Source organism: Camelus ferus, chromosome 13 (assembly GCF_009834535.1).
Source record: "Camelus ferus isolate YT-003-E chromosome 13, BCGSAC_Cfer_1.0, whole genome shotgun sequence".
NCBI classification, from domain to species: domain Eukaryota; kingdom Metazoa; phylum Chordata; class Mammalia; order Artiodactyla; family Camelidae; genus Camelus; species Camelus ferus.
The window spans coordinates 21836542-21849506 of record NC_045708.1 but is presented as its reverse complement, the minus strand read 5'-3'; the positions used below and the strand labels follow the sequence as shown (position 1 = coordinate 21849506).

Below are 12965 nucleotides of genomic sequence, written 5' to 3'. Positions count from 1 at the left end.
TATAAAACATCCCCAGAGGGTGCACATTGTATCCTCACTTTGGGAGAGATAGATTGCTCCCCAATGAGTAATGGCATCTCTGGTTTTCAGTTAATTTCCCTTTGTGACTTACACAGTCTCTGGCACTTAGTACTGCTGGCACTTAAAGAGCCAGGTCTTTTTTTCCGCTGGGTGGTTGAGCTTTGTGAGCTGAATGGTCAAGGAGGTGGATTTGGACGGGTCAAGGCTCTTATTTGAGTTGTTTCTTCACAGCAGAGCTACAGAGTTGTTTGTTCCTGGTAGACCTAAAGTCTACTGCTTGTTAATATCTCATAGTGTGTGGATGGGAAATTGAGGTAAGAGAGCCCTGAGCGATTTGGGGCTGCAGGCAGTTGAGCCTTAGGGAAAGGCCCTTTGGGGTAGGACAGGATCTGCTCCTTCCAGAAGACTTTAGGGCTTGACAGCTGTGTCCCAGGACAGAAGGAGGGGCCAGACTTAAAAGCCTCTATTCCTGTGGGACCGGATGAAGCCAAGTCTGACCTCTGAGCCTGCCTTCTGGTCAGTTGTCTCTATACCCCAGACCCATAGTGATCCTTCTTTGGAGAAGCTCCCCATGGGTGCTTCCGCTGTCCACATCAGGCCCTGAGCTATCCCAAACTCCCTTTTTCTCAGCTTCAACTTCTTTTTCTCACTTGCCTCTGCAACTCAACCTACGCTTTTAGATTCTTCTTTACTGTATATCCTCTAAAGCACTAGTTCTCAACTCTGCAGTTTTGCTGCCCCAGGGGCATTTGGTAATGTCTGGAGACATTTTTGATTGTCACAGCTGGAGGGATACTATGTACATCTAGTGAGTAGAGGCCAAAATGCTCAAAGAAGCAGGTACTCTAAAATGTCATTAGTGATGCTGTTGAGAAACCCTGCACTACAGCAGTGATTCTCAAAGTGTGGTCTCTGGAACAGCAGCATTAGCATCATCTGAGAATGTGCTAGAAATGTAAACTCAAGAGCCCTCCCTGACACCTACTGAATCAGAAGCTAGGGAACGAAGTGTTCAGCGTTCTGTTTTCAGAACACTTCCTCGAGGTGATTCTGATGCAAGTTTGAGAACCACTGCTCTACAGACTCAGAGAGTCCTAGGGAGGCCACAGAAGCTTCTCCTGTATACTCAGTAATAGTTGTCCTTAACTATTTAATTGTTCTTTTTGGCTTACATGCTTTATATCACTTGTCACATTGAGGGGCAACAGGTTCAAAGAGGAGAAGTAACACTGAAGATCAACCAGCTCTTAAGTAGCAAAGCCAAGACATAAACCTAGCTGGAGTTCTTACCCCATCTCCACAACGTAGGCCTTGGTGGCTCTTAATCTTGAATGCACATTCGAAGTACCTAGGGAGGCTTTGAAAATTCTGATGCTTGCATCGTACCCCAGACCAACTAAATCGGAATCTCTGGGGTGAAAATCAATATTTTTTTAACATTTTTTATTGATTTATAATCATTTTACAATGTTGTGTCAAATTCCAGTGTAGAGCACAATTTTTCAGTTATACATGAACATATATTCATTGTCACATTTTTTTCTCTGTGAGCTACTATAAGATCTTGTATATATTTCCCTGTGCTATACAGTATAATCTTGTTTATCTATTCTACAATTTTGAAATCCCAGTCTATCTCTTCCCACCCCCTCCCCCTTGGCAACCACAAGTTTGTATTCTATGTCTGTGAGTCTATTTCTGAGCATCAGTATTTTTACAGCTTTCTCAGGTGATTGCAATGTGCAGTCAAAGTTGAGGACCCAGGTGGTAGCCATGGCTATAACTATAGCCAGGGGGGCAGCATGAAGCCAGATGGGCTTCTCCTGGCACCCCTTGGCTCTCAAGAAAACCACTACTATGACATGTGGTCTGTGAGAACTTAAGAACGCTTCTCCCAATGCCCACGACTGAGCTGAAACATGAGTTTGGCCAGGAGGCAGGGGTTGATCCACTGTGTTCATCTCTGCCTGATTGACTGTGGGGCTTTGTGCAGAAAAATGACCTCTAACCTTCCTTCAAAGCCCCAAGTATAGCATCCAAATGTTCTAGAACTGGAAAAGGCCTTACAAGTACTTCATTCATCTAGTCCAACTTCGTTTTATGGAAGGGGAAACTGAAAGGAGATACAGTTTTCCCAAGGTCACATGCATATTAAGTTAATGGTTTCGCTCATTCAAGAAACATTTATTCAACAGGCCTCTGTGGCAGGCCCTGTGCTGGGCTCTGAGAATACAGAAATGACTGAGTCATAGCCTCATCTTTGGAGGATCACAGGGCAGAATAGTGGGGAGAGAAACAAAAATCAGGGCTTCCCAGACTTTTCCCTATAAGTGCCTTAATGGCAGAGGAGAATGAACTGGGGCAGAAGGAGGGAGTCCTGAAATTAATAACTTGCAAATCTTACCTTGGATCTATAAAATGTATGATTCTCCACTCAACTTTTCAGTTTGATAAGTTTCAAACATAAACATTAAAAAAATTGAAAGATTAATGTAGTGAATATGTTCGTTTCATCTAGATTCAGTAATTCAATAGTCTCTCTTTCACACACACACATACATATATAACTTTCAATGACTATTGAAGGTAAGATGCAGACATCATAATTCTTTACTCCCAAGTACTCTTAAATACTCCAGCAGGTATCTGTCTCCTAAGAACATTCTCTTTCATAGCCACAATACCATTACCACACCTAAGAAAATTAACAATTCCATAATACCATCTAATGATCATATTAAGATTTCCCCAATATTAAAAAAAACTTTACAGCTAATTTTTCAATCTAGAATCAATGAAGTTTTATGCATTTGGATGTTCTGTCTCTCTAGTGTCTCTTAATCTAGAATATTTTCCCATACCTTTTTTCCCAGTGGAAATTGGCTATTTAAATGTGTGGGATTTTGTATGCTGCTTCATAATACAGCTGTGCTTGTTTTACATTAATAAGTGTTTTAAACGACTGAGCACCGAGTAAAATTGACACTCCAGGAAGATGTACCACATTTATCTGTGCTTTGTGTCTTCTCATGTACTGTTTTAGAAACAGATACAAATAAGCAATTCAAATTCAATCTAATACACACTGTCAGAGGTATACCTCCAAACTGGGAGGCAGTGCCTAAGGAGAAGTTAGAGAAAGTTTTACTGAGGAAATGACACTTCAGGTGAATCTTAAAAGGAGATTGGAAACTGGAGAAAAGAGGAGCTGGGAGGGGGAGTAAGTGCAGTCTAAGTAGTGGGAAAAACATGGACAACTTCACAGATCACCAAAACTCCTGGTGTGATAAAAAATGACACACAGCATGTGGTGATGGTAGCAGCATGTTGAGGGGAGTGACAGATGAGTAGGAACCTTGGAAAGTGTTGGAGCCATATTGCAAATGGTCTAAAAGCCAAGTGGGCAGCTTTGGGCTTCGTTTTATGGAAAGGAAGCCAGCAAAGTTCTCTCGGTACTCAGCACAGGAGTCAACCACACCTAGGATGTTTTTGATTCTGGGGAAGCCTCAAAGTACAGAGCCAAGACAAGTGGATGGTAAGAAGGCTGATTTACACTCAACAAAGAAAGCAGCTGAATCGGAGCTGTCCACACGCAGAATGGTAGAGAGGTCCTCCTCTCTGGAGTGGCCAAGCAGAAGCTGGATGACCATTTGATGGGAATGCCTGTGTGGTATTGATTTAGAGGGTTAGAGCTGCTCATCAGAGTCCCCAAGGAGAATATTTTTATAATACCTATAACCAGGTCCCACCTGCAGAGATTTTGCTGGAGTTGAGCTGGTGTGGGGCCCTGATTCAGATGCAGGTGGTCTACACACTAACCTTCGGGAGCCACTTGGTTAGAGGACCTCTAAGGTCTTTTGCAACTCCACTATTCTATGATTTTACATGCCATTTACCTCGGCCTCTAAGATAGTAGTTTTAGGATTCAGTGAATTGTTTGCTGTGAAAGGACGTCTGGGTGAGGGCTTATGGAAAATAGGGATGAGGAGCCAGCAGGAGGTTGAGAATCCTATCAGGGCATTTGGGACCTGCTGGAGGGGCCAGGCCAGAGCTGACTCCATCTGTCTTCCGATCCCCAGTTGGCCCTTGGGCCAGCCCAGTGCAGCATAACAAAGGCCCAGGCAAGTATGGGGCTGATTGGAGAAGGCTTCCTGCCATCTCTCAATGTCCCCAGCTCAGCTCACCTGAGGACAGACTTTAACTGAAAGCCCATGTGGCCCCTAAGGGCCAGTGAGAAGGGAGATTTGTCTTGGCTGTCAGTGGAGTCTGTGCTAAGGATCCTGAACCCAGACAAGGAGAGTCAACTTTCTACAGGCTTATCTGCCATCAGAGCTGTTTAGGGCTTCCTGACCATTCATATATGCCCTGTTCTATCCTCTTCCTTTATTCTCAGCCATTCTTTCTTATCAGAGTTTTTTTTTTATCATTTTAAAATTTGAAGGAAGTTGGTTGGAGAGGGGTGATGGCAGGAAGGGGGCAATAGGCAATAAAAAGTATGTGTAGAAATTAAAGAGTAGGGGTCATAGCTCCTGAATGCACCTTGCCTTTAAACGCTTCTGTGTCTGCACTTCTTGTTCTGTCTGGCAGCCTATGTTGTAGTCATCTTTTCTCTGAAGTTTCCCTTACTACCTATTCCCAAGCAGTTAGCCATTCTTTCCATCACTTGGTTTCTGTACCTCACAGTCACTATGCCATTCTGTGTATCATTCATATCTGTTTATATGTTCTGTCTCTCCCACAGGCCCAAGAGTCACAAACTCAGATGGCATCAGGGCCCAGAGAGGAAAGGCAAATGGGTGAAGCTGCTGGGTTTAGAGAAGTAAGCAGTGAACGATGTCACATTGTTGGCCGGTGTGCTAACCCCCAGGCTTTTAGCCCAGGGATTCTCAGAGGCACCTACCCTCTTCATCTTCGGTTCCAAAGCTCCTAGCTCAGTGCCTGACACAGTAATGGAACTGACCCAGAGGTCTTGAGATCCAGCTCTGCCCTTACTGTGCTGTGTGACATTACAGAACCCACTCAACCTCTCTGCTCTTCAGATTCTCCCTTTATGTCTCCCCTCTTCAAAAAAGGCACCTTGCAGATCATCTAGGCCAGTGGTTTTTGCACTGTTCCTGAGGGACCTGGGATTGAGGTGCTATCTGGGGACTGTCACAGGATGGGAGGGCAGACTGAGACAGCAGCTCGCCAGTCCTCTTTCTCCACACAACCAGAGCAGTTCACTGGTTTTTCAGTTCTACAGATGTGTGATTTCTTTTGAAGAGAAGCGTCTGCTGCTAAAAAAGAAAAATTTGAAAACTGTAAGGAATGCAGTAGGCATGGTATAGGTAAAGTAGTTCTGCCTGGATTCAAATCCTGATTCTGCCACTTCCTTGTTGTATGACCCTGGGCAAGTGATCTAACCTCTTAGAGCCTCAGTTCCTTCACCTAGAAACTGGGTAGTAATAACAGTACCCACTTCAAAAGGCTTTTGTGAGGCTGAATGAGTTAATGCATTGAAGTTGCTCAGAATAGTGTCTGGCACAGAATGCTTAAGAGATGTTAGCTACCGTGATAGAATGAGGTCTTTGTCCCTCTCCCTGGCACAGAGCTCCTGAAACTCTTAGGAAGTCCCCAGTGATAGGAGTGTGTCTTATTTATGAGTCCCTTTGATCACACCTGAGGTGACTTAGGATGGGACCCCTAGACAGACTCAAGATGCGACTGATCACCAGAAAGACCAAGTGAGTGGAAGAATGGAAACTTCTAGCCCCTCCTACTGAGCTCCAGCTGGAGACTGAGCTGTGTAACAGCTCTGGAACACTGAGATCCAGAGCACCTTCCTGGCTGATGAACTGGCTGGGAGGGTTGTGCACCCCAACTCCACAGAGACAGGAGTGTCCAGGCCCTTTCCAGACCTCACCGTATGTACTTCTTCATCTGGCTGTTGATTTGTGTCCTTTCTAATAAACCAGTAAAGGTGAGTAAATTACCTTCCTGAGTTCTGTGAGCTGTTCACAAGCAAATTATCCAACCTGAAAAGGAGGTCGTGGGAACCCCCAGTTTATAGCTGGTTGGTCAGACGTAGGGGTGGCTGGAGATTTGCAACTAGCATCTGAAGGGGAGGCAGTTTTGAGGGTACTGAGTCTTTAAGCTATGGGTCTATGCCAACTGTGCGTAGTTAGTGTCAGAATTGAATTAAATTGTTGAACAACCAACTGGTGAAGAATTGGTTGGAAAACACCCCAGGAACTATTATTAGTATGCTCAGCCCTCAAACTTGGAAGGAGAAATTACTAGGTGTAACATTTCTGCTATCTTACGAGTGAACTTTCTCAGAAGCCTTCAATGTTTTAACCCATAGAGGGACTAGTGGTAGAAGATTCAGACACTGACTGGGCTTGGTTTAAGGCAAGGGAAGAACTTAACACCTCATAAATTTCTCTTCACTTCAGCAGCTCCTAATGCGCCTCTCTCTAGGGCCAAGCATGCTCCTGCCTTCTCACTCAGGAAGTGTGGGTATGTTCTGAATCATCTGTCCTTTATTTCTAAATCCTGCTTCATTTCCCCCACGTTCTTTCCCTAGTCCAAGGCTGAGTCATCTTTTTTGTTGACTCCTTTAAGCCCTCCTGACATCATCCTTAGCTCCTAACACCCACAACTTCTTGCCAAAGATGCTTCTATCTGTTCCTACAATTAGATAGCCTTCCCCCTTAGAATCCTGGACTTCCGGGTGGTAAAGAGAGCACGAGGTATGCTAGGGCCCAGGGCAGGAAGATCATTCTTTCATCACGCATTTGCTGACTCCTGACATGATCCAAGCCTTCTGGGATACAGAGATGATATATGACACAGTTGCTGTCCTCACAGAGCTCACAGTCAACTGGCAGAAACAAAATCAGACAAGTAAAATAAATCCTAGTAAAAGCTCTCCTGGATGTAGCACAGACCACATGTGATCCCAAAAAAGGGGCTCCTCCTTGAAGTCACAGTGTTAAGGAAAACCTGGCGAGTGGGGAAGTAACAGGAGAGCTGAGATTTGAAATGTGAATGGGAGCTCTCCAGGCTAAGAATTTGGATGGGAGATACCTTCTAGACAGAACAACATGTGCAAAGCATGGAAGTGAGAGATGGCATGGTGCATGTGTGGTGTGGGCAGGACTTCGACTAAATGGAATGACCAGGGCAGAGGCTAGTTCTGCTGAGGTCAGACAAGCCATCATCCCTGGTCCCATAGGCCAGACAAGAGTGAGTTAGCCTGGCCTTGGAACAGGGTGTCACAGGCATGATGTGATACAGCCAGGTGCCTGGCAAGGGATGGTAACAGCCCCAGTGGAATCCTCTCTTATTATTAAGATTAAATGAGATAGTATATGTTAAGTGCCTGGCTCAGAGTAAGCACTCAACAAATGGGAGCTATTAATGTTATTATTACTGAATTGCATTGTTAGCGTCACAGAGGGAACTGGCAGACAGTCTGTCTGGAAGAGGCCCCAAAGAGGATCTGCTAGAAAACTTACATCTGGGCTGAGTCCTTGTGGGACTGGTTCTTCTTACTCTTTTGTGGGAAACGGACTCTTTGGGGAATCTGATGAAACCTGTGGACCCTCTCCCCAGAAAAAGACACATCTGCTCAGATGAAGCTTTGCATATTATTTCAGGGACTTCACAGACTCCTGGAGGCCTGTCTAGTCATGGAACCTGGTTAGACACAGCTGTCACTCGCCAAGCATGGCTGAGAAAGTTCCCACTGTTATCTCAGCTTATTCCAAGTGAAAACCAGCTCACGTAATTTCAACTCTACCAATATTCTGTGTGTTTTAAAATTCCAAGTGGCATGCTGGTGAGTGGGTGGAGGGGGGAGACCAATGAAGAGACCACTCTGCTAGTCCAGGGAGAAGACAACGGCTGCCTTCAGGGGTGGGTGTCCTCTGCAGGCCCGCAGGGCCCTCCCTGTGCTTGGTTTAATGCTCCGCTGTGTCTTCATTCCTAATGAGCCTTAAGGAGCCATGCATTTTCATTTTGCATTGGACCTCACAAATTATGTAGCCACTCCAAGGAGAAAAAATCATGCATCTGAGTGCTCACTATGTAAGCAGCATACAAGTGGCAGTGCTGGAACTACAACCCAGGCTGCTTGGGTCCAGAACCTTGGGTTGTAATACCATACTGCCTGCTGAGTCCAGAGGGCTAGAGAGAGTGAGGAGGAAGGGAAAGAATGAAAAAATGTTGTTTCTTCTACCATATCACTGTTCTCCACTCCTCTGCCACTCCTTCCCGCCTTCTCAGTATCAATGCCATGTCCACAAGGAGGCCTTCCTGGTCTCTAAATCTGAATTATGGCCCCCTTAGTCTTTTACTCTTTGTTATCCTTTAAGGCACACATCAGAATTTGTCGTCATGTATTTGCATATTTTCTGGACAATCCCTCACTAGACTGTTCTCTCAGTGAGTGCAAAAACTGGTTCATCCCCTTATCCCCAGTGGAGAGCCTGGTACATAGTAGGTATTTCATAGATATTAGCTGGAAGATAAGTTCATAGAATGTCATGACGAGTCAAATGAGATAGAAAAGCCCGGAGGATGACGCAAGGATTCCCACCTGAGTGATGCTAATCATCAAGATGACTGTAAGAAGTTAGGAGTCGGGTTGAGATGATTAAATGGATTTGAGATGTGTTTGGGAGCTTGGGTGCTTTTGGGGGGAGGGGGTGTTTTGGAGAAGGCAGTCTTCTACTGGCCAGCCCTTCCTAACTCCTTCCCCAATGCAACCTGGGTTAGGGGCTGGCCACAGCCCCCCGGGCAGAACTTTGCCACCAGGCATCTCATGCTCCTGCCCCTGAGAGCCTGCCTGTTCCCTGGACTGGGAAGCTCAGTGGGTTCTGGAACAGCGCTCCTGTTCTGGATCATAGGGCCCCCAGGGGTGTGTATGCAGTGGAGGCTCAATAAAGGCCAGCAGAAGGAAAGAGGGAAGGAAGACAAGGTGGCCAGGCACTCAGGAGGGAGGCTGGGGTGGGGAGTAGACCTGGGAACTGGAGTGGAAATAGGGGGTCGAAGTTGGAACCGCATGGCCCTAGAGACAAGGTGGACAGAGGAATGTGCCGGCACCCTCAGGAGGCCAGGTACAGAGCTAAGTGCTTTATTCACGGAACTGCATTTCATCTTTGCGGCAACACTGAAGCGGTCATTATTATTCCTACTTTGTTAAGGAAACTGAGGCCCGGAGAGGTGATGTGATTTGCCCAAGGTCACACAGCGAGTGAGCTGTGAAGTCTGGATTTGACCCAGAGCTATCAGTCCCCAAGCCTTCACTCTTCTCACTTCACTCCCTGACTCTTGCCCCTGTTCTCCGCTTCTCTACCCCTTCTCCCCTCCCTTCTGCTCCCTCGGCCGCCCCGCCCCACCCCTCTCCTCCCCTCTCCTCCCTCTTTCCCTCCCTCCCTCACTGCCGCGGCGGCGGAGCCACGTGGTGGGGCCGGGGAGCCGCGGCCGCCGAGCTCCCGGGCGGCTGCCCCAGCTGGGCAGTGCTGCTCTGCGCTGCGCCGCGCTGGGTACCTGCGCTCCCCGCTCCCCGCCAGCCGCCCGGGGGCAGGAGGCGCGCCTGGCGGCCGGCCGGCCAGACAAAGGAGGCGCGGCGCGGCAGAGCCAGAGCGCGGGCGGACAGACCATGGACTCAGAGCGCGAGCGGCCGGCCCCAGCCCTGAGAAGCCGGCGCTCCCGGGCCCGGCCCTAGGCGCCCGGCCCCGCCGCCTGGGGCGCACAGCGGGGAGGACGCGGAGCCCGCGCGTCGCAGAGGAGGCGGCGGCCGCCGAGCTAGAGGGGCGCCGCGGCGGACGGCGCGCGCGGCCCCCGGAACCATGGGCAAGTGCAGCGGGCGCTGCACGCTGGTTGCCTTCTGCTGCCTGCAGCTGGTGAGCGCCGCGCGCCCGGGCGGCCAGGCCGGGTGGGGTGCGGCGGGGCGGGGTCCTGGGGCGTGCGGGTGGGGTTGTGTCTCTGTGTGTGTTGGGGGCGAGCGCCCGGAATGGGGGGGGGGGGGTGTCTGGAGTCACGGAGCGGACGGGCGGAGCCTGCTTCTGCTGGCCGGGCTGTCTCTTTGTGTGCGCTTCTCTCCCGGCGCTCCTCTGTCCCCGAGTGTGTCCTGTGCGCAAGTCCCCGGCCGCCCCGCGCCTGGGGCTCCACGCGTCTGGCCCGCACTGTATGAGTGGCCTCCTGCTAGGGGGATGCGCCGTGGGACTGTGGCTCGCTGGGGCTTGGGGGTGTGTCCGATGCTGGTGTGTTGATCCGATGAGGTCCCTGCCCTGTGTTTTCCTCTAGATAACTCGTTTGCGTGGGTCTCTGCCTCTGGTCTCCGCCCCTGTGAATGTTTCTCACAAAAGTCTCTGCTCCTGTGTATGTCTCTCTCCGGGTTTCTCCTTGCTATGTCTCTAGATCTCTGACCATTTCTGGTCCATGTTCATCTGTGTGTGTTGGGATCTTAGACTCCAAGAACCGTTCGCTCCTTTGTGCTGTTCCTGCCTCCCTCCACCCTCCTGATGGGGCAGGCCTGGGAATGGAGAGCCGCCTCCCTGGAGAGGTTCACAAGGAGCTACCAAGTCCTGGGCCAGTCTGACCAACCAGGTGCAGGCCCTCCCTGCTTTGGCTGTGGCCACAGGCATTCGTCAGTCATCAGTTACACCAGAGCAAGGGTGGTAATGGGGGTAGGGGGTGGAGCGCGGGACAGGCAGACGGGCTCCTCTGCCTGAGCTGGCACAGGTGAGGGTAGGGATACTTTGGTGCCACGGGGAGGATGCGAGCATCTGGGGACACTATACCTCATCCCAGCTCAGGGAACTTGGGTTCTTGTCTCAGGGGGGCCAGTGGAGTGAATTTAGGGGCTGAAGGGGACCAGCGCTACCCTTTAGCTCAGGCTCTGGAAGGTGAATTTGGGAAAGTGGTTAAGGAGAGGCCAGAATCTCCTGTCTACCCTAGAGCTGAGGCACAACAACTAGAAGCTTTGGGGACAGAGGTGCATGGGGACCTCCATGGGCAGAACTCAGGTATAAGCGTGAATTTGGGGAGCCGGGGCCTCACTGATGCGGACTCTATGTTCTGAGTCTCCGCTTTTGCCTGCATCCATTGCCCTTCCTCTACCACAGGTGTGTACAGTAATGCAGAAGGAAGATTTGCATGTGGATATACAGACCTCCTCGTTTGTCTTTTTTCTCTTCTCTTGGGGACCCCAGCCCCAAATTTGCCATCCACAGACCTGTCCCCTTGAGCAGTGGTCAAAACAACCAGCCCTGAAGATTGTAGCCCTGGATGCAGGGCAAGTGACTTCCCCTCACAGGGCCATCTTGGTTGGCCCCTCTGTAATTCCTCCTCTGTGAGGGTTGCAGAGGGGATTAGTTAAGATCAGGTAGAATGGAAACTCCAGAAGGGCAGAGATTATCTGTTTTGTTCCCACTAAATCCCCAGCAGCTGGAACAGTGCCTGACACTCCATTAATATTTGTAAAATAAATGAGTGAATCAGTTATTTGGCAACTCCTGGCTCCCAGTAGAAACACGCTTCTTTATCTCCTTTGAGGAACATAAAATGCCAAGAAGTGCTGAAAGTTTTCAGAGGATTTTTTTCTGTGTTAATTTTTAAATTTTTAACTAGGACATTTTTGTTAGAAAAGTAATATACAGATATTATAAAATGATTAAATCAGTAAATAACCAAACAGACCAGAAGATAAAGAAGTTTCTTTCTATGCCCAGTCCCATACCCCAGAGGTAAGCACTATTAACAATTTGTCTCGTAGTCATTCTCTGTTGATGAGATTTGGGGAGCACTTACGAGGTTATAGGTACCCTTGTAAGCACTTTTCCGTGTATTAACTCATTTAATCCTCATAACAACCTTATGAAGTAACTTGCCCAAAGTTGTGCAGTCAGGGGCCAGGCTATGAAGCCAGGCAGCTGACCAGCATCCTCTGTTGCCTTCTTAATTGTAAAGTAAGTAGTTCTGGCCCTGGTAAGTCAGGGGTCCCTTGGGAGATGCTTACTACTCTAAAGAAATGAAGGTGGTGGAGGCAGTCTTCCTGTCCCGCCCTCACCTGCCTCCATAGCTCTGCCCAGCTAAGCTAAACCCATCCTTCCATTTAGAGGGCTCACCAGTGCAAGGGTTTCTGGAATTAGACAAGGGCTGGGTGGGATTCTGATCCTTCTACGTCCTGAGTGGGTGCCTTTGGGCAGCTTGAGAGGATTACCTGAGATAATCTGGGGATGTTTCGAGGAGGGACTTGAACATTGGTCTCTTAGGTCTGTTGCTCTGTCTGGGCCGATTGCAGAGTGGGCCCTTCAGCTGTCGCTAACTGCCAGGAGCCTCTGCTCCCTGGCAGCTTCCATAATGTGCTTCCAGATGCTGGAATTCACCAGTTTGCTGAAGGGAGCCTGTTTCCTCTCATCCAAGGGGCAGAGAAGGAAGAGGCTGTTAAATGTTTCTAAGCTGAAAACTTTACAAAGGAACTGTGTCATTTTTCTTTTTCCAGTGGGGTCTGACTTATAATAAAGCAGGCCAGTTCTAAACACTCTTCTGTGGTTGGGATAGACTTGCTTTGGGTGAGGGAGTAGGGTGTGAGGGTGCACCGGAGGGTGGGAGAAGCAGATGAGGGCTGTACCATTCAGGTAGACAAGGCTCTGGAGTTTGAAAGGACAGACATGGGTTTGAGTCCTGGCTCTCACTTCCTAGCTGTGGGACCTTAGGCAAGTTGCTTACCCTCTCCGAGGGTAAATAAAGATAAGACATAGTTTCCAATTCTTAGAGTTGTTGTGAGGATTAAATGCATATAATGAGCTTAGTTAACACTGTGCCAGGCACAGAGTGAGCATTCAGTAAACTATAGCTTTTAAAGAATGAAATAATGCTGTTTTCAGCAACACGGATGGACTAGAGATTATCATACTAAGTGGAGTAAGTCAGACAGAGAAAGACAAATATAT

General features: G+C 48.5%; 1 protein-coding gene across 1 annotated transcript in view; it reads left to right on the top strand.

The window, feature by feature from the left end:
* Positions 1-9785: 9785 nt before the first annotated feature.
* NKAIN1 (sodium/potassium transporting ATPase interacting 1) overlaps positions 9786-12965 on the top strand; it is a 39581-nt gene continuing 36401 nt past the window's right edge. The window contains exon 1 of the mRNA XM_032495740.1: positions 9786-9911. Coding sequence (XP_032351631.1) covers positions 9858-9911 — 54 coding nt within the window. The 5' untranslated portion in view covers positions 9786-9857. The remainder of the gene's footprint in view (positions 9912-12965) is intronic.